General features: G+C 43.3%; 1 protein-coding gene across 2 annotated transcripts; it reads right to left on the reverse strand.

Annotated features, from left to right (window-relative positions):
• Positions 1–321: 321 nt before the first annotated feature.
• On the reverse strand, positions 322–17,422 carry PLCXD1 (phosphatidylinositol specific phospholipase C X domain containing 1). Of its 2 annotated transcripts, XM_074858948.1 has the most exons (7): positions 17,324–17,422; positions 13,855–13,997; positions 10,270–10,406; positions 6,832–6,960; positions 5,758–5,913; positions 2,111–2,294; positions 322–1,162 (listed from the first exon to the last, which is right to left on the reverse strand). In XM_074858948.1, the coding sequence occupies exons 2-7, from the start codon at positions 13,964–13,966 to the stop codon at positions 870–872; spliced, it is 1,011 nt and encodes a 336-aa protein (XP_074715049.1). In that variant the 5' UTR covers positions 13,967–13,997; positions 17,324–17,422; the 3' UTR covers positions 322–869. The 2 variants fall into 2 exon arrangements, with proteins under 2 accessions (XP_074715049.1, XP_074715048.1); XM_074858947.1 differs by lacking the exon at positions 322–1,162 and having other exon boundaries at positions 1,434–2,294.
• Positions 17,423–19,317: the final 1,895 nt, after the last annotated feature.

A 19,317-nucleotide genomic window follows, 5' to 3' on the forward strand; every position in this document is an offset into this window, starting at 1 on the left:
ATGAGCACGACAGAAGCCAAGAATCTGTACTTCTAGAGCAGTCTCAGTTTAGATAAGAATTTGTTTCATATGTTTTTATTTTCAGTGTAAGGCATATTTGGAAACACCTAGTAAAACATATTTCATTACCATGGACAAAACTGTCTGGGGGCCTAGTTTTGGTATCTTTATCACTGCAGAACTGGCACAAGTGATAAAAAGAGTAAGTGTTCAAACACACATACCTCTTACAAATCATAAGGAATTTTATGACTACCCTGTTGGTAAAGGGGCTCATAACTGATACTCACCACACAACAACGGTACAGCTGCTTCTAGATCTCCAATGTTAATCATGTATTGCTGTATATATAGAAATCATGTCAAATGGAATCGCCAATACAGTATCTTTGATATATCAAAAAATATTTTTAAACTGTTCCTTTTGTATATGTTAACACAAACTGAAAACAGGTAAGTCAGTTTCACACTGATAGAAAAGACTGAGAATTCGAGTCGCAAGTAGTGCAGGAAATCTTTACAATTATAAGAAATATAAAATCTTACCACAGAATAATTCATGCATCTACTGACATATTTTTCCTTCTTGCTCATATGTAAAATAAAATAAGTTCCTGGGACTTTCAGTATTGCCAACTGCTACAGAATCCAAGTGCCTCCAAGTGAATTATACTATAGGTCTCTAGAGACTTCAGCAAGGTCTGCTTGCTCTCTTTTCTGTGAAAAGGCCTTGAAACCCTGATGATGTCGAGAGGACTTTTCTTACTGAGTCTTTAAAACATCCCTGGTTTAACTGGACCTTTATGGATCCAGGATGTTTAAACCAGTATACATTAAATGCAGACAAAGCCTTTTCAGCTTCTCACAGATTAAGCAGCCGAGAAATAAATGCTCTTTGTTCCAGCCCCTTTACTTTGACAGTGTAATGGAGGATTAATTTTTGTGTTAAGTTCTATCACATCATTGACAAAATCATCACTTCCTATGAAGTCTCCAGCAATGATGTTAATACATTCTTTTTTTGGTCCTGGATACTGCTGCTTTATCCAGATTTTCAAGCATGGAAGACTCTGGAGTGTCATTTTCTTCAATGATCCAAATGGGTGTACAAGAATATACCTTAAATTTTCAGTAAGGTTAATCCCCGCTACAAAGAATTTCTCTGAAACAAAAATCAGGTGACACATTAAATACTCCTTTGAGAACAGAAACTTCTCAGTATTGCATTAACTACAGAACTCCTTGCTCTGGGAATCGTTAAAATACTAACTTCACGCTCTTTCTGTATTGTTTCATATCCCTAGAATTGTTTTGGTAGACTGTGTCCCCTTGTTCTGAACCAAGCTGGGTTATTGAACCGTTCCAGATTAGCTAAATGTCTAAATCATTCACTGCAGACTAAAGGTTCTCCACTAACTAGTCCTCCTTTGTAAACAATGTTTTTTACTGCAGGGGTTGCTTCCAGATGCTTAGCCTTCCCCCGTATGGGTACACAGGGTGCACCTACACAAGCATTTTCCTTTGGCTGGGTAGGGTGTTGCTGAAGCAGTTCTCCCTTTTGTCACCCCACGCGCTCACAGCACAGAGCTGCATCAGAGGTCGTGAACTGAATTTCTTTCAGCTTGGATTACACCAGCATGCCTGAGCACTGCTATTTCCTGAGGTAGCTACAGCCTTCACACAGCATTCTTGTAGGGGTTTCTTTTCACAACAAGGCTAGCATAATGCATTTCCCTCATCATCAGCGCTGCCTAAAGGAGCAAGCTCTGGACTGAGGAAGCAGTCTCCTACTCGCAAGACGGGCATGACAGTGCCAGTGAGCAGGCCTGTGCTGAGGGCTGCTTTTTCAGGGGATCACTCAAGCGAAAGGGGCTGCCACAATTTATATAGTCTATGCATGTACATACACTGATGCGTGTGTTTGCGCCACCAAAGATGAACGTTGCACTCACCCATGGGTGGGCAGGGCACTCAGCAACACGAGTGCGTCCTGTGCACACAGCACGCACAAAGTGGTTATATCCCATAATGCTATGATCACCCAACTTCCTACTTGTTTTGCATTGCCACACATGTCCCTTGTCTCCTCCGAGCGACTCCCTGTGCCTACCTGGACGGCCCATCCGCTTCATGTGCTCTAAATACTGAATAAGAGCACGAGTGGCAGTTTTGTTTCCCCACCAGTATGGGATCGCAGGCCACAGCTCACAGTGCTCCTCCACTTCCAAGTCCTCTTCATATGAGACTATAACCTGGTGGCCATGCTGCCACATGGTCCGCAGTGTTGGCACCACCTAAGAGAAAGCATGCCCGGGTTGAAGTCAACAACACAGCAGTGTTCCCAAAGTTCAAATACTGATGTGTGACATCACCTTGGTAGAGAGGCACAGATTCAGTTTAAAGCTTTTAAGCATACAGCCCAGTAGGTCATTGGCTTGATTACAAGCTGCAGGGGCAATAGGAGCCTGGGAACTTCAGCAGATTCCTCCTTTCCTCAAACAATTCAACTATGGTAAAGTACCTAACTCAAGGTCTTACACCTGTGTAGCAAGAAACCATCCCCATGTTGGTTCTCATGTACATATCGCTACTGAAAACTTCTTGGGAAAGGAAATTTGGTGGAACGGGATAGGAGGGGGGCAAAGCCCTACACCCAGCTGTAGGAATACAGACACAGAGAAGCAGGAATAATTTTGGCAAAAGCCCCACATTTTTCATGTTAGCCATCAAAGAAAATTGAACTGCTTAAGATTTGGTATGACTAAATGTAAGTCTTCAAGAGGTATGTTAATTCTGATTTCTTTAAATGGAAAGTTTATGAAATTGGGATGCTCCAGACATTTTGAATTGAGAGAGGGGGAGACTTGAGTCAGAAACCTTCTCAGACAGACAGATGGGCTGAAACAGGTCTGTTAAGTGTTTCAATATGAAATAACATTTTCCAATCCTCAAAAGTTACCATCGGACAGAACTGAGGCCCTCTGACTAGTTTTATTTGTAAAACCAACATATTTAACAGGTATTGTGTTTTTTAAGAATGTTGTGTTAAGAATGTTAAAAGCTGCGTGTGTTGCTTGTGAAAACGAAATGGTGGCTTTTTGATGTTCCAATTAACTTATTAATTAAAATAAAAGCCAAAGGCAGTTGAAAATAACTTATGTAAATCTTTGAAAAGAGCCAAGTGTTGAACAATCATCAAAATCCCTCTTCCTTCATCCACGAAAGAGAGAGTGCAAGCCCCATTTAAGTTAGAAAATACTGCAAAATTAAGGCACAAGCTACTCAAACTATGAAAATCTGTGGCTGACAGAAGCCTTTGCTTTACTACAGTTGCCTTTCTAAAGCTGGAACCTCTGGGAAAAAAAAAAAAGGGGGGGGGGGAATAAAAGGAAAAAAAAAAAGCTACCAGAAATGTGTACATGAGCACAGGTGCTTATTTTGCAAAAAAAGCAGAAATGAAACTTTGGATGTCTAACAAGGGATTTTTAAACCCTAGTAATCCAGATCAAAGGAAGACACCTTGAATAGTTAAGGCAATTAAAATTTTAAACACAGTGTAATGTCACAATGTGGCCTGTGCCAGTACTACATACAGACCTCTACTTGGCAGTTGGTTCATAAACACTTTGATGTTTACTTCTGTATGACAACAGAGTTACAGTCTTGAAAGATGGTAGATACCAAATTATTTTAGAATAAGTGAACAAGCACTTGGTTATTTGATATTAAATCTGAATCTGTGATCCTGAAAAACCCCACAGCTATCTAACCTGCAATGGTATCACTTCAAAAAATGGTGAGATCCACCGTGTTGGTCACAGACCCCATAGAAATAAAACCTTCCTGCTTGAGGGAAGTACTTGGCTTCTCTTTTCCCCAGTGCCCTTCCTCCCTCCCCCTGGACACAACTCAGAAATCTTTCTTCAGTCAGGTGATCTCAACCATTTGTTCATCACCTTCATTCAACAAGCTTGGTTCAACAAGCAGCAGCTTGCCCCTTTTTCAATTAATAACTTTTTTCTTTTTAAGAGCTGCCCATGTGTCTGAAAGCAAATTTGACTGTCTTCTCCAGTATTGCTCTGCTCATCCGCATTACGGACTCAAATTATTTGGGGAAACAATAAAACAGTGTCACTCAGGTCTTCAGTTATTCAGCTGAGGCCTGAATATTCAGAATCCTCTAGTTTTGCTGAGAATTGTTCTATTTTAACTCTGCTGTACAAAATGCTTTGAAATGGTAATACTCACCCTGTTCCTGATACACCAGCTTCAAAGGCTGAATTCAAATTGCAAACAGGGTCATCATTATCCTGTACCCCTCACATCTCCAGAGAAAACCCTCTGTTCCTGTGCATCTTTGAAATGTTAATTGTTTAAGTACTAAAAGCTCCCACACCTTGTAAAAAGGGGGAAGCTAAAAATCTCAACTTTTAAAATTTAGCAATCAAATAATTTCTGATTATTTAAATTAAGGCTTTTCTGGGAGTTTGGGTGACTGAAAGCACATTAGGCTGGTTGGAAGGTCAGCTCCAGCTCACATCCAGGAAAGAAAGTCAATGCCACCAGAAATGCACTGAAGGTAGAGATGCTGTTAAGAGGGACCTTGACAGGCTGGAGACATGGGCTGACAGAAACCTCATGATGCTCAATAAAGGCAAATGCAAAGTCCCACACCTGACTGGACTAACCCCATATACCAGGACAGACTGGCAGCAGCTGACTAGAAACCTGCTTTGCAGAGAAGGACCTGGAGGTCCTAGTGGACACCAAGCTGAACATGAGACAGCAGTGTGCCCACATGGCAAAAGCCAACTGCAAACTGGGCTGTATTAGTAAAGGCACAGACAGCAAGTCAGGAGAAGGCATTCTTCCCTTCTATTCAGCAGTTGTGGGACTGCATCTCAAGTACTGTTTCCAGCTGGGGCTTCCCCAGTACAAAAAGGTCATTGACATGCTGGAGCGAGTCCAGCAGCATGCAACCAGAGCAAGCAGAGGCTAGAGGAAGGACAGGCTGAGAGAGCTAGGTCTGTTCAACATGAAGAAGAGAAGACTACGGACAGGTGTTACTGCTGTCTGCAAATACCTAACAGGCAGATGTAGAGAAGACTCCTCAGATATGCATAGCAAAAGGATGAAAGTCAGTAGACACAAGTTACAGCGAGACAGATTCTGATAGATAAGGAAAGCATGTTTACTGTGAGAGTGGTCAAACGTTGGACCAGGCTGCATAGAAAGCTTATGGAATCTCCATCCTCAGAGATATTAAAGAATGGATGGGACATAGCCCAGCGTAACTTTGAAATTAATCCTGCTTTGCATCATGGGGTTGGAGAAGATGACCTCCAGAGGTCACTTCCAACCTAAACTATTATAAATAGCATAAAAATTCATTTATAATTATTGCTGTGAAAAGGCAGAAAATGGATTCTTTAATTCTATATAGCATGGACTATTATTTATAATGCACCTTTTCTTTTTTTAGCAAAACTCAGACAGGACAGTAGACAACAGTTGTGTCCCTATTATCCCACAACTCAACAGACATGACAGTTAAATCTTATTCCCTCCTCCACACTGTGGGATGTAGTTTTGCTTTATCTCCTCAATTCTACTAGGTAAACACCTATTTCTGATGCTGCAAGTGTTACTTTTCCTGGGTTAAAAATACAGTGAAAGTAGACTATATGTAAAAATTTGGAACCAAGGATCTCATCGTAATATATCATTCTTAGGAAAAAAAAGGGTTATCATACTTACATTTCTGGGACACAGTTTACACTGGAAAATCTCTTTTATATAGGCAATAAGAAGACAATGAAGTTTCCTGGTTAATCCATCAAAATTTCTGCAGGCTAAGATAACAACTTCCTGAGGATGAGTTTCCAACCACCTTAACACTTCCCACAGAATATCCTACAAGAGAGAGTCACGGCAACTTAGAAAATCATCTGTGCTATGCAGGGGAAAGGACATAAAACCAACAGAGCATTGATGGTGGGGTAGACTTGCAATCACAAAAATGAAAATCAACGTAGGTTTCTGGAGGATGGCTATCTGACCGCCCACAAGGTGGTCCAGAGAGATGGATCGCAGGAAAACCTTCTTTCTGCAGGTCTGTGCTGGTTTGCTCTGAATGTGGTTCTAGCACACCATACTTAACAGCTTCGGTTTTTGATAATATCCATGAATCTCCTACTGCTCAGGGGCGGGTTAGCCATAAACCCATCTCCCCAAGCTACTTTAAGGACAAACATCTTATTAGTGGCAAACTCAAAACCAGGGAAAAGTTCTGTGCTTGCTTAAACATAACAGGACCCATTTTCCCCATTTGTATTGGCAATGACAACTTCTTGAAGACCACATATAATTAGCGGGGTAGTCAAGCGTTACATCTAACAGAGTCTCTCTGTCTTTCAGTGAAATACTTTTTCCTCAAAAAAAAGTGTTTCTGTAATGTTATTAGGCTTTTAATACCTTCTTCTCTTTAACACCTTCTCTCATTACTGGGAAAACAGGATTGCCCTGGGTAGCATCCTGGGACAACACAAGATAAACCCCAGAAACATCAGGCACTTCGTAGGGGCTAGGCAGTGGAGAGCAAGGCACAGCAACTCCAGTTTGAAGATGAGGAACTTCTTGATGCTCCAGTCTCACTTGCAGCTGCTGAAACTAACTTCCAGCCCTTCTGATTTTGTCTAGTTTGAAGTTTTCACAGGAGGAAAACAAATAACCTACTCAGAAAACCTTGAGCCAGCGTTTTCAGATTATGATAGCTCTTAAATAAAAGAAACAGCACTGTTTCTATAGCCATCCCAAAGGTAAGGACAATACCTGTACAGTAACAGTTGTGTAAACCATATGCACAAAGTACAAATTCATAGATGGATCGTTAGCCTTGTGGGCAATCCTGAAATCCAGATATCTAACTCCGGCCTCAAGTTGCTCCGTAACAGTCAGTTCCTGAAAGGTGAAACAGAAGACAAAGGTCCCAAGACCTTGTAAGAGAGTTGTTTCTTTAGTTTAGAAAGATGAAAAAGGTGTACAAAGTTAGCCCTATGACATTTTTCACAGGTCTTTCATCTTGAAAATGGCACTATATGGCACTAAGTTGCAACTTTGAAGTATTTTACTCTCTGACAAGATGGATCCCAATTTCCCTGTGACATATAGTACAGATACAGATTAGATTAGTTTCAGACCTCTGCCCTTGTTATGTTCTGAAAGTTAAAGATCTATTAACCTGTGCATAAATACACAATCACTCTTCACAAAATTATGTGTATGAACAAAAATTGCAGGATCAGCACCTTAGAAATGCTGTATTTATTTTATTAGATCAAAGACTTCACCATGGTTGTCTCTGAGGAACTCACTCATACTCAACAGAAGAAAAAACAAAAATAGAAAAAAGTACTGGCTATTGTTCTTTTTCAAGATAAGGTTTCTATAATGTCTGAATTAACCTGTAGAAGTCTACAAAACAGAGGTCGTCCTCTATTTCCACTTCTCTCAGACCTCTTCTACTGGATTTGAGGGCTGAATGGAACAGGTGATAAAGCTGAGTTTCTGAGGCAAAAAGTCCCAAATGATATGTCTCTTATCTATATCAAGGCTCTCTTTGCATAAGAAAATAAAATCAATTTAATTAAATACGTTTAAATGCTAATTTGTCTCAGTTTAACATGCTATCAACAACACTTTCAGGATTCAGAAAGCATACACTGTACTGATTTAAGTCAGAAAGGATTCAACAAAAGCTATGTCAATACAAGGCACTGTGCCTGAATAACCACATTCGTAGCTTTAGGGCCAAGACAGAGCTTAAGACACATGGCAGATGCTCACCCTGCCTAGCTTGAACCATCTAACTTTCTGTTCTTAGGATGGGTATTGAATCTCACGCTGTGTCAGAGCTGCAGGGTTGGGGAGCAGCCCAGTCCCGCATGCCCCAGGGTGCTGGTGGTGCTGTGGCTTGGGCCAACAGCTCCCTTTGTGCCTGCTTGGTCTCCACCAGGCTGGAGCAGTTGAAGGAGTGATCCATGCTTGAGTCCCACCTTCACTTGGAGCATGCTGGAGATGGAAGTGTATATGACTGTAGGTCACATATAAACTCTGTGGCCAGAAAGAGCACCAGACGAAATAGCTGCTCTGAACTGTCCTTTGGATGAATTAATTTTTTTCTGTTGACTGCATGGGAAAACTAGACAAATTAGACTCTCTAATTAGTCAGCGGGGTTTGGATACTGAATTAGACAATGTGAAAATTACCCCCAAAGGGCAAAATTTAAGAAGAAGCCTTGGGGAGCGATGCTGCTCAGTGATGCAATCTCACACCAGACATCCAGGGCATGAGTGGAAGTTACACACCTGACATCAGTCTTGGTGCAAGAAAGATTTGAGCCTCTAGATTGACACCCATGACAGCCAGGGCTCAAGCCAGGCACCGCCTCCTAGGCACTGGGCCATCCAGGGACCTGTGCGTCCTACCATCGGCATGGCTCCCTGATGTCTGTTCTGGATACCAACAGGTGGAGTCACCTCCTCACAAAGATAACTCAAGCACCGCAGAGCTAAGGAGGGGCAGGATTGCAGCCATGCCTCTTTCCCATCAGCACTGGGCCACTTCCCGCCACCACGCTGGGTTCAGACCAGAAAATTAAAATTACTCTAATGATGTAGGGAGCTTGTTTGTCATCAACAGGGTCACTTCACTGGCCAGCAACCCACAAGTTAGGAGGTATCTAAATCTTTCACTGGCTTAAGTTCCAAAGCAAAAAGCAGCTCAAGACACGGCACTGTGCTGAGTGCCCTTCCATATCAACTCATCACTGCTCTTACATATTCAATATCTTTGTAGTGTCTAAGACTCCAGTTTGTCAGGGCTACTCAAATACAACAAAAGAAGCTTCAGCATACATACTGCCATTTATAAATTATTCCACTTTAATTCCTTAATAATGAACTACTCCTTCAGTAAGAACAAAAGTGAAAAGATTTTTGGTACCTCTTTGATGCCAGTAAATTTTGTTCTTTAGAAAAATCTTCAGAAACTCTAACTTAAATCGTGATCCCCAACTTGGTCTTTAACATACGTTTGTGAGGAACAAAGAGATAACTACTAGATTAATACTTAGACATTTTAAAAAATTAACTAAACCTTACGTGAAGGACCACACCTTCATCCTCTTAATCTTTATGGAAAAAAAATTCCCTTCAACAAGATTTTTGTCTCTCCTGCTGGGTGAAATACTTACACAATATAGATGGGGAAAACAACTGACATCTCATACAACAGTGATAGTAAAAATGACAAGCATTACCTTCTGAACAAAGTGCAAGAGAAAAAACTCTTGATTATAGTAGTATTAAATGTTATTTATAACAACAATAAACATGTGAAAAAGAAGGTGAGTTTCTAGTACCAAGTGGTCAGCTTTAAGCAACATCTTTGTCTATGTATCATCTCTGCCTCACCTATATGCTTTTTCCCCACAAAAGAAGATCTGGTATGTATGGGATCTATCTCATATCCCAGTGTGCTGGTTTTAGATACGATAGAGTTAATTTTTTCCATAGTAGCTGGTATGGGGCTGTGTTTTGGATTTGTGCTGGAAACAGTGTTGATATTAAAGGGATGTTGTAGTTACTCCTAAGCAGGGCTTACACAGAGTCAAGGCCTTTTCTGCTCCTCACCCTGCCAGCGAGGAGGCTGGGTGTGCACAAGAACACAGGGGAGGGGACACAGCTGGGACAGCTGACCCCAACTGACCAGAGGGATATCCCACTCCATATGATATCATTCTCAGCATATAAAGCCAGGGGAAGAAGAGGAAAGCGGGGGACATTCACAGTGATGGCATTTGTCTTCCCAAGTCACCATTACGCATGATGAAGCCCTGCTTTCCTGGAGATGCCTGAACACCTGCCTGCTGATGGGAAGTGGTGAATGAATTCCTTGGTTTGCTTTGCTTGTGTGCACAGCTTTTGCTTTATTTATTAAACTGTCTTCATCTCAACCTACGAGTTTTCTCACTTTTACTCTTCTGATTCTCTCCCCTATCCCACTGCGCGGAGTGAGTGAGCGGCTGGGTAAGGCTTAGTTGCCAGCTGGGGTTAAACCATGACACCCAAGCATGGTATCTCATGAGAGCACAGATTTCTGGGTAGCAGGCTATTCTTTCATTTCACGGGAGAGCATGACCACCCTCAGTACTGCAGCAAAAGCTTCAGCTTTGCCCAGGTATGACAAGGATGATAGACAACAGTTACCTGTGTTGTAGACCACTTCATGATAATGGGGTGCACAATGCAGGGGATACATTTGTTTAAAAACTTCACCAGCTTGGATTCATTGCCACTAACAGCAGAGGTTTCATCCAAACAATAGGTCATAGTGTCGTGACTCCCTGTAGAATACAAAAATAAATGTACAGAAAATGTAATTTCTTAACTACTCAAGACCACAATACATGGTTATATTGGGTGTGCACACCTGACATGTCACCCCATTTTCAAATCACACACCTTTATTGTCTGACAGCCTATGTAGTTATGGCAAAAAGGTGGGCTCTTCCACAGAGGTTGTTCATCTGACATTAATAAGCTTAGCGTGAAATCCTCATGAACAGACACATTGAGACTTCAATAAAGCAGTCCCCACCTAAACTACACAATCGTTGTTTGCCTCAAACCACAATAAAATGGCCTGTTTCAACTAGCATCTTCCACTGAAATAATTATTTTGATGTGAAAACCCACTTTTTTCAGGGAATAAATAGCTGAAGGCTGAATTTATCTAGAATTTGTCCTGTTTTCAGAGTTGTCCAAATGCAGGATTTCGTACTCCAATCCCATCATCTCTGCACAGGAAAATATGACTGAAAGCAGAAATTCATCTTCTTACACCTTTAACTGGACCAACTCCTAACTTGGTACTTTAAGCATTTATATCTTAAATATCTGGTAAAAATGCCCTCCTGAACTAAACACCCACATTCCCTACAAAAACAATGTAGAGGTGGGCACTGGAAGGTTTCAGAAGCAAATCCAAGTCTAAGTTTACATGTGATAGATTAACAAGATCCACTTTTATGGACTTCAAAAATTACCTGACTCGCTCCAGCACAGGGAATTACATAGGGGCAGGCTAAGCATAAGAGCCAAGCACAGCCTGCCCAAATATTTAACTTCTTGGAAGTCTTAATAAATCTGACACATCTCTTGCATCATGTTTAGATGAAACTCCTGCAACTCACAATTTCTTCAGGACAGGCAACCAGTGATTTTGCTAGCTTTTTCTGTCCATTATTTCTTCTAATTTTATAAAGCACCAATAAGAAAAGCTAACAACTCAGGAAAGTGACTTGCTGGGATCTTTACAGAGTATCTGCAAGGAATTTGCATATCATTTTGTTTTTTAAGTCTTCTGTCAAACAAATTGTTCACTGGTGCTAGGAACTGCCTTCTTGAACAGTCAGCCTTACTGGTACCAACGGCAATATTTCTAGTAGCCAAAGAAAACGGACAAGATTATGTCTGAAATAAAGAAAATTCTTTGAAACTGTCAGTAATAGTTTAATGTCTCACTCAATTTCTTCACCTTTTAAAATCGAGTTTCTGTCTGTTTTCCTGTTTTAAACACCCAAACCAAGCTCATTGGAGATGGAAAATCGATAATGAGGGCAGGCAATCAAAGAAGTTTGTCTTACAAGATGTAAGAGTCAAACCATTAAATAAATACCCACAGACCAAATCCAAGTGTGAGAGAAGTGGACAGGATTCCATCAATGGGCATCGCACCTACTGATGCCCATCAGCAAATGAATAGTAACTTTTCATTTAGGAGTCTTCTTGTGATGTCAGTGAGTTACAGTAATGAAAGGAAGATGGGTATATCCATGACACAACAAATATGATGAAAAGATAGTGAGCTAGCACCAAACCAGGAAGCTTCAGATCTTGAAGCAACATCTCCCTACCAGCACTGTGCTGAACCTGGTGCAAACACAACACTAATTACTGAAAATTGCCTCTGTCTCCTCATCATGCTTTCAGAATGCACTCTGACATTTCTTGCACACCTTGTTGTCTTCTCTATCTGAGATAAGCTTCCACTTCCAAACTGGGCTTCCCCCAGTCATTGCTCCCTCTGAAAACCTGCCAGAGCTGTCTTGACCTGGTTGATCTGCTTTTGTTCTGTCCTGGGCTAGAACAGTTTTGTAGGTCAGCTGGACAGTCACCAAAATCTTCCAAGTTCATAGCCTGCCATGCTCTGTCAAAGTCCTCCAATATTTGCTGAAATGGGCTTGTCTTCAATTATTCTTTTCTTCGTGCCTGTTCCCCATGCAGGCATATTCATAAGAACAACAAACATTCACAAGAATAACAAGGTGACCATTAGCAGAAGAGCCAGGAAGCCAAAGGCACACACCAATGGGTTCTCAGCTTTCTACAATGTCCAAAAAAGAACACTGTGAAACCTTTTTAGAAACAACATGGTTCCTTTTCCACCAAACAGAAAAGCCACTGAGCATGCTACTGATTTTTTGAAGGATTTTTGCAAGAAGAACAAAAAAGAAAAAAAAAGATAAAATTACCTTCTTTCTTCTATCATAAGATAGATACTTATTTTCTTCTCTTGATGGTTAAATAAGAAATCTAGAATTTTTTATAACATCTGTCCTGGGGATCTCTTACACAGGCTTTATCCAAAACAGAGTTGCACTTGTTTTGAAGTTAACATCAATTTAAATTACATATTCAAGAAGTCACCATGAAATAAGTTTCTGGGTTTCAATTTTAATCGAAACTCCATACTCCATTAGTTCACGAAGGGCAGAAAAAAAAATCCACCACAGTTCTTGGGTCTTCCCAGGGCTCCACCCACTGAAGACAAGACTTGATTTTTCCCACTATCTCTAAACATACGTCTTTGCTAAAGTTAACCTACGACCCTGTAGCCTACATAAAACATTCATCTACATGCTGTGCTGCTTTCCACTCAAACTACCTGTCGCATCTACAGGTGTGAGAGGAAACGTGGGCTAGACTTTTCTTTAGTACCGTTTTCATTGAGGAGGCAAAGGGAATCACTCAAGAGCTGACAGTCCTCCAGTGCCTCCCCACATGTCAGTGAGTACAGGTTCTCCTGTACTTCTTTGGACAGAATGAGGCGGGCGGAGGCAGGGGGGAATCATCTATTCAAGGCAGCAGAGAGAGCAATAATATGACCAAAGAAAGGGCAATGATACACAGGTCTGAATGTAGTACCAATGAGGACACCAGCTATAGCTTATAGCACAGCTGTATTTACCCATAATAGCATAAATCCAGCAGGGTCATACAGAAAAGTCACATTCTACATTAATAAAAACATATGTTAATTAAAAGTCTCATTCCTCCTTTTTTCATACCTTCACAGCATCTTTTAAATAGTACAAAGAAATAATAAGGTAAAATGTTATTTCTCTCCTTTTGGAACCATTTTATTATGTAGAAAGTGGAAAGAACGAATTAGGAAAATATCACCATTGCCCAGATAAACAAATGCTCAGATTATTAACATGAATCTGACAAGATGATGCACAGGGACTACAAAGAAGTCCCTCTTTCTTTCATTCCCTCAAAAAACACCCAACAAAAAAAACCTTTTCCCCCCTGCCCTCCAAGAAATCCCAGACATTACAGACTAAAAGTATTCACATGCATGCACATGTCACATGCCCTCCCCCGAGCCCTTCTCCCACACACTGACCCAAATAATAAATGTAGCCATCCTGAAATGGGACAAACAGGATGTTCCAATGCTTAAATGACACACTAACAAAACAGCAGAGAGAAAAAGTTAGTCTTCACCTGGAAGAGCCAAGTTATAGAGGGGAATATCCCAGAGCTTCTCTGGCAGTCGTGACATCCATTGACCATTTTCACGGCACACGTGAATGGAGGTTTGCAAAGGGCCTTCCATTAGTGCCTGCTCTAGAGCTTCATAGGGTATTCTGGGAGGGAAAAAGAAAAGAAAAAGAATAAACCATTCTATATAGTGTGGTTAAATTAATGCCATTGCACCTGTGCAGGACGGACTTATACATGCTATAAAATGTCAATCTTTCTCTCAAGGAGCTGCAGCAAAATGTAGTGCTTCTTGTCCACAACACACATTGCTTTTGATAACACTGTCTCCCAGCACAATGCCAAGGGAAGGTTCCAACTTCAGGCTTGTAAACTAACCAGCTGAAAGAAAAAAACAGAGCCAAGACAAATATGTGCAGCTTTGTTGGTATGGTGAAATGACTATCTACATTGGCTATTGCGACACCATGAGGAGTAACGCACCACCAGTGTGAAACGTCTGTTCCCTGACCCTTTGCAGCCCCGGGAGCATGGCAGTGGGATCGATGGCAGAGCCAGGACAGAGGCTGGGTCTGCAGCCCTCAGGTCCCTGGAGAACATGTAACTTGAAGCATCAATTCAGCTGCCAGAACCATACCTCTGTGTAAAGCCTTGACAAAGATGTCAGGATACTGAATTTTCAGGTCATGCTGGCTTCTGGGGTCCGAGAGGAAAACTTCTACCTTCTTATTCCCTGTTTTGAGAAGATCTCTTGATGTCTGTTCTTATCATCCCTGCTGCTGAGCCCATGATCACAAGTACTTCAGCTCGGTCAGACCTTCCTGAAAACTACTCTGGAACTGTTCTTCTTGGATACAAGCCTCTCCAGGATCTTCTGAAAAATTTGCAGTGGTCATACAGGAGTGCCAGTGGATGAAACGCAGCTGAGAAATCATGGTTATCACCAGGGCCTACTAGAGGGGGGTTTTTTTGACAGTCACATAAGGTCATATGAAAGGCAACTTTAGGAATTTCATTGCTAAGTTTTATGTCCATTCCACACATAACAGATACAATCTGCCCTTATATCTGTCAATGCACCTATGATCCCTCTTCCAGCCTGCCTTGCTGTGCCTTCAGTGTGGCTTTGAATTGGTCTCTCTGAGTACAGCCACACCAGTTAAGGTACAAAAGGGACTATGTCAGCTGAGGGAAATGCCCAGCACCCCTGGCACAGTGACACAGGCTGCACGTGTCCAGTGTGTAACCTGGCACTTTCCTCCTGGTGAAGAGCACCTACCTCTGAGGTTATCCATACACACAAGGCCATTGTGTAAGCAGGAAAGAAGTAGCTTAAACACTCTCTTGCTTCCTTCGTTTCATCTTAAAAAACAGATATTTGATGGGCCTAGTACAAAGTCGAGTAGAAAAACGCCCATGGATTTATTTAGAAAAAAGGTGCAGATCTTTTTGTCCTGCATAAGCAAATGGTCTCTATATGCTACATCTGGTATTCTTATTCTTAGAAAGAAGTTCAGATCTCAGGCAGATCAACTCATCCACCCTCTGGCTCTGCAATTTAACATACCGAACTTCTGCTTCCTGCAGACCCCTTGCTCAGACAACAGATGTCTGCAGCTAATCTTGTTTCCTTTTGCTGTGTTTCATGCTTCCTCAGGCTGCACACCACTGCTCAGCCAGGGCTGCTCTGCTCTAGGCTATGTACCATGTAGCATCAGCATGGACAGAGGCTGTAGGTGCTTAAAATAACATTGCTGTTTAGTAGCTGCAAAAGACTGGATAGTCTTTCTCCTTCCCCAGCTCTGAAGCTGACAGGAGCAGTGAGGATGCAACACTCCAGCATATGGCAGCACTTACATGAGTCCTGGACACAGACTAGAAACCTAACTATAAGCACTGCTTTTCCTCTTTTCCTTGGGATCTGCAGCTCCCTTTCCAGGGCCTTTGGGGCTGCCTAATCCCTCTGTACTCCAAAGACACCCATGCCCCCCCAGAGCGGGCACACAGGCCCCCAGTGAGCAGCAGGGACCTGTAAGCCCACCAGCCAGCCGCACCTCGGCCCAGCACAAGCTCCTTTGCACCAGCAGCACTCCCGGGATGCGTCCCAGGGTGCAGGTTTACCTGCTGCCACCCTCTCCTTCCACTACATGCTCTCATTGCCTCACTTGGGCTAACGTGGGCACAGTCCCACAGCTAACAGAAGAAAGTCTGGTTTTCTGCCACGCTCCCTTACACAGGTTCGCCTCTGAGTCAGGACAGCCCACTGCTGGCCCACACCAAAGAAGCCCCTGAGGAGGCAGCAAGCCCTGCGATCAGCTTTGCCGGACTGTACAACAGACCCCTTGGCATTGCCCAGTCAAAACCCACAGGCAGCAGGTTCTCAGCCTGGCACAAGCGGCCATCAAGGCCCCAGTCTCTGTGGGACTTTCACAAAGAGTGTCCTGCTGGGCCTGGGGAAAGCCATCAGAGAGCAGAAACTGCAAGACCAAGCTATGCTGCAGTCCTGCAAACACAGACATGTGAGAAATTCACATCTCATCCTCCTCTTCGTCCTCTTTTTCTTCTTCTTCCCACCTCCCTCCTCAGCACCCTGAGGCTGGGGATGGCAGCCGCTGGGAGTGCACGGCAGGAGCAGCAGCACCACGGGCATCTGCTGATCAAGTCCCGTACAGCAGTGACCGACTGCACCAGATTCTGGCCTGACCCCCTGCGCAATGCCAAGCCCTAGACGTTCGCACCACCACCTCTAAACTCAGCTTCTACCTTGTGTTTGAGATGTGGGGTATCCTTTACGGGGAAACCGAGGCTTGCCTGGAGGAATGAAATTACAACCGTTAGCCACCGCCTCTCATCACTAAATCCTAAACTCCGCAAAGCAGAACTGTGTCTTCATTTCCCCCTTCCAGACGGGCAAGCCCACCCTACACGCATTGCCATGACTAACATCCCTCACTCCCCTCGTTCACACCAGCTTTCTGATCTGACCTTGGGTGGTCTGAGTGCAGGCAGCAACCACATGTTGAGGATTTTACCTGACACAAACAGTAAACAAGCAATAAAACGGGCAAAGCCACTAGAGATCACGGTCCTTCAAACCCAGGACGCAGAGGGCATCGGGTGGAATCTCACCCGGGTTGTGCCCACAGCGTGCCACGGCCAAACACCACGCGGTTGCGGGAGGGAGATACACTTAATGAATGTTTGATGATGCCATAATTAAAACATTTGCTGCAGCCGGCCCAGAAGCTAACTAAGGTCACGGGATCTACAGGAAACATCATGACGAAAACTACCCGAACCGCCACGGCGAGGAGCAGGCTGCCAGCCCCAGGGCGATACCGCGGGCGAAGGGCTCAGACCCCCACCCCAGCCCCTCCACCCCCGGCAGCCCAGGCCTGGCGGCTCCACCACCCGCTGCCGTGCCCGGGCGGATTCCTCCCTCCCCTCTGCTTTTTTTCACCGTTTTACTTACTCCGAGGAACGATTTCGTTTCCATCTCAGCTCGTTGGGAAGACTTGTGCACCCCAGCTCCCCCCCCGCCCAGGGCTGCCCGCACTCGGGCAGGGGCTGCCCTGCCTGCCCTGCCCTGCCCTGCCCTGTCTGCCCGGCCCGGGTCAAGTGACCGTCGGTTTGAGGAAGGAGAAGGAGGGGCGAGAGGGATGAGGAAGAAGAGGGGAGGTGGTTCTGGCGAAGTGGAGCTGCCCGAAAGGCGCAGGTGAGACGCTTGCTGGACTGAAGATGTATTGCTTCGGGAGGCACCTGCAGGCAGGGTACAGGCGAAGGGGGGACCCCAAGCAATAGCATGGAGCCATCCTCCAACTGCGTGTAAAATCTATTAATGCAAAAAACCTTAAAATATATCTATATACATATATAAAAAGTACCTTAATTGCCAGCGTTGTCCAACAGAGCTTCTTCAGTTTGCAGAGCTAATACACGGTTCACTAATTCTTTCCCTCCTCTTTAGCTTGTACAGCCCCTCATCCATGGTGAAATTCACTCCTGTTTATTATGGCACCTTGCAGCTCCTCAAAAAGCTTTTCTGTGTAAGGAGGCAGGAGATAAAGAAGTGAGTGAATGGCACATAGGGGCAAACATGCAAATCCTTGGTGCAGTTCTCGAAGCAGGGTGCCTGCTTGGCCTTCCCAGAGTGGTGGAGGAAGCTCCCCTACTTCATCTCCCTGTTCCAAAACACAGTTCCTTAAGTAAAGAACGGTGAGCTGAAACTCCAATGGAAAGAATGGATAGAGAAGACTAACTTCCCTTTCTCCTCCATAGGGCAACCTTCCTAGAGGGTCACCTACCGCAGGATGGGGATCTGACGGCTCTAGGATCATACTGTGATCAGGACTAGGGAAAATTCAGGCTGCTGCAGTGTTGTGCTTCTTAATGCAAAGATTTATTTTCCAGATACTCCTTTTTCACCATCTCATTTTTGCGTGAGGCAGGGCAAAAGAAGGAGCAGTGCTCATGTACAGAGCAAAACTTGCTGTGCAACAACAGCGGCTGGACCAGGTTAGCATTCAGCTAACCAAATCATTCCCGTTGGTGAGTCCCAGGACAGCAGGGCTGCCTGGGCTCCAGAGTTATGCCACAGTTCAGACTGCTGTTTATACATCAGCTCTTACAGAGTATCACAAAACTAGCTGGAGGTAGATGCAGAATAGATGTGCAGCCGGTAGTAAAGCTAGGCACAAGGACAAAATGCAAAAAGGGATGAAGTAGAGCAAAGGAGAAGGTAAGAAAGAAAAGATACTATTTAAAGGCTGTGTGGCTTTGCTCCACCATGATAGAAGGTAGCTGAGAACAGTTACAGAGAAGTATTACTGTGCTCCTCATGGAATTAAATAAATGGGAAAGTATTCCACACAGGAAAAGTTAGGAGGAAAAATCAAAGTCAACTTTAATTTTTCATTTACTTAGAAAATTGAGACTATGGAGGTGTGACAAAACAGCAGTCTGGCAGCCCCTGAATACAACAATGACAAATACAGCACAGCCAGACATGGTTCTGGTCTTCGAAAGCAAACCTGTGTGAAGTTGTTGGGACTAGCAGGGAAAACATGACTGTGGAAAGGAAAAATTAAAAGCTATTTTTGTGTTGATTTGAATTTAATAACAGAAAATTCAAAAAGAACCATGAAACTGAAATCTCAAACATTTTATTCTGGAGGCCTTACAACAGGACTTTATGTCATAGTAATGTGAAGTATCTGCTAACTAATGTGGAAAAGATCTTGCAGGTCTCACCTCAATGGAAATACTCTATCAGCAAATCTCAAGTCCTCTCCAAACCCTCCTAAGTCTCGCCCTTTCAAGTCTGAGTTTGGGTCTCCGTTCTTCTTCATTTGCACTGGAATTACTGAGATGTCAAGAGAGTTGCTCCTGGTTTAGTCCTGAGATCATAATCTCTCTAGAGGGATTTAGGAAGCCCATAAAATGAGGAATGACAGTAAATTAATCAGC

Source organism: Strix uralensis, chromosome 2 (genome assembly GCF_047716275.1).
Source record: "Strix uralensis isolate ZFMK-TIS-50842 chromosome 2, bStrUra1, whole genome shotgun sequence".
NCBI classification, from domain to species: Eukaryota; Metazoa; Chordata; class Aves; order Strigiformes; family Strigidae; genus Strix; species Strix uralensis.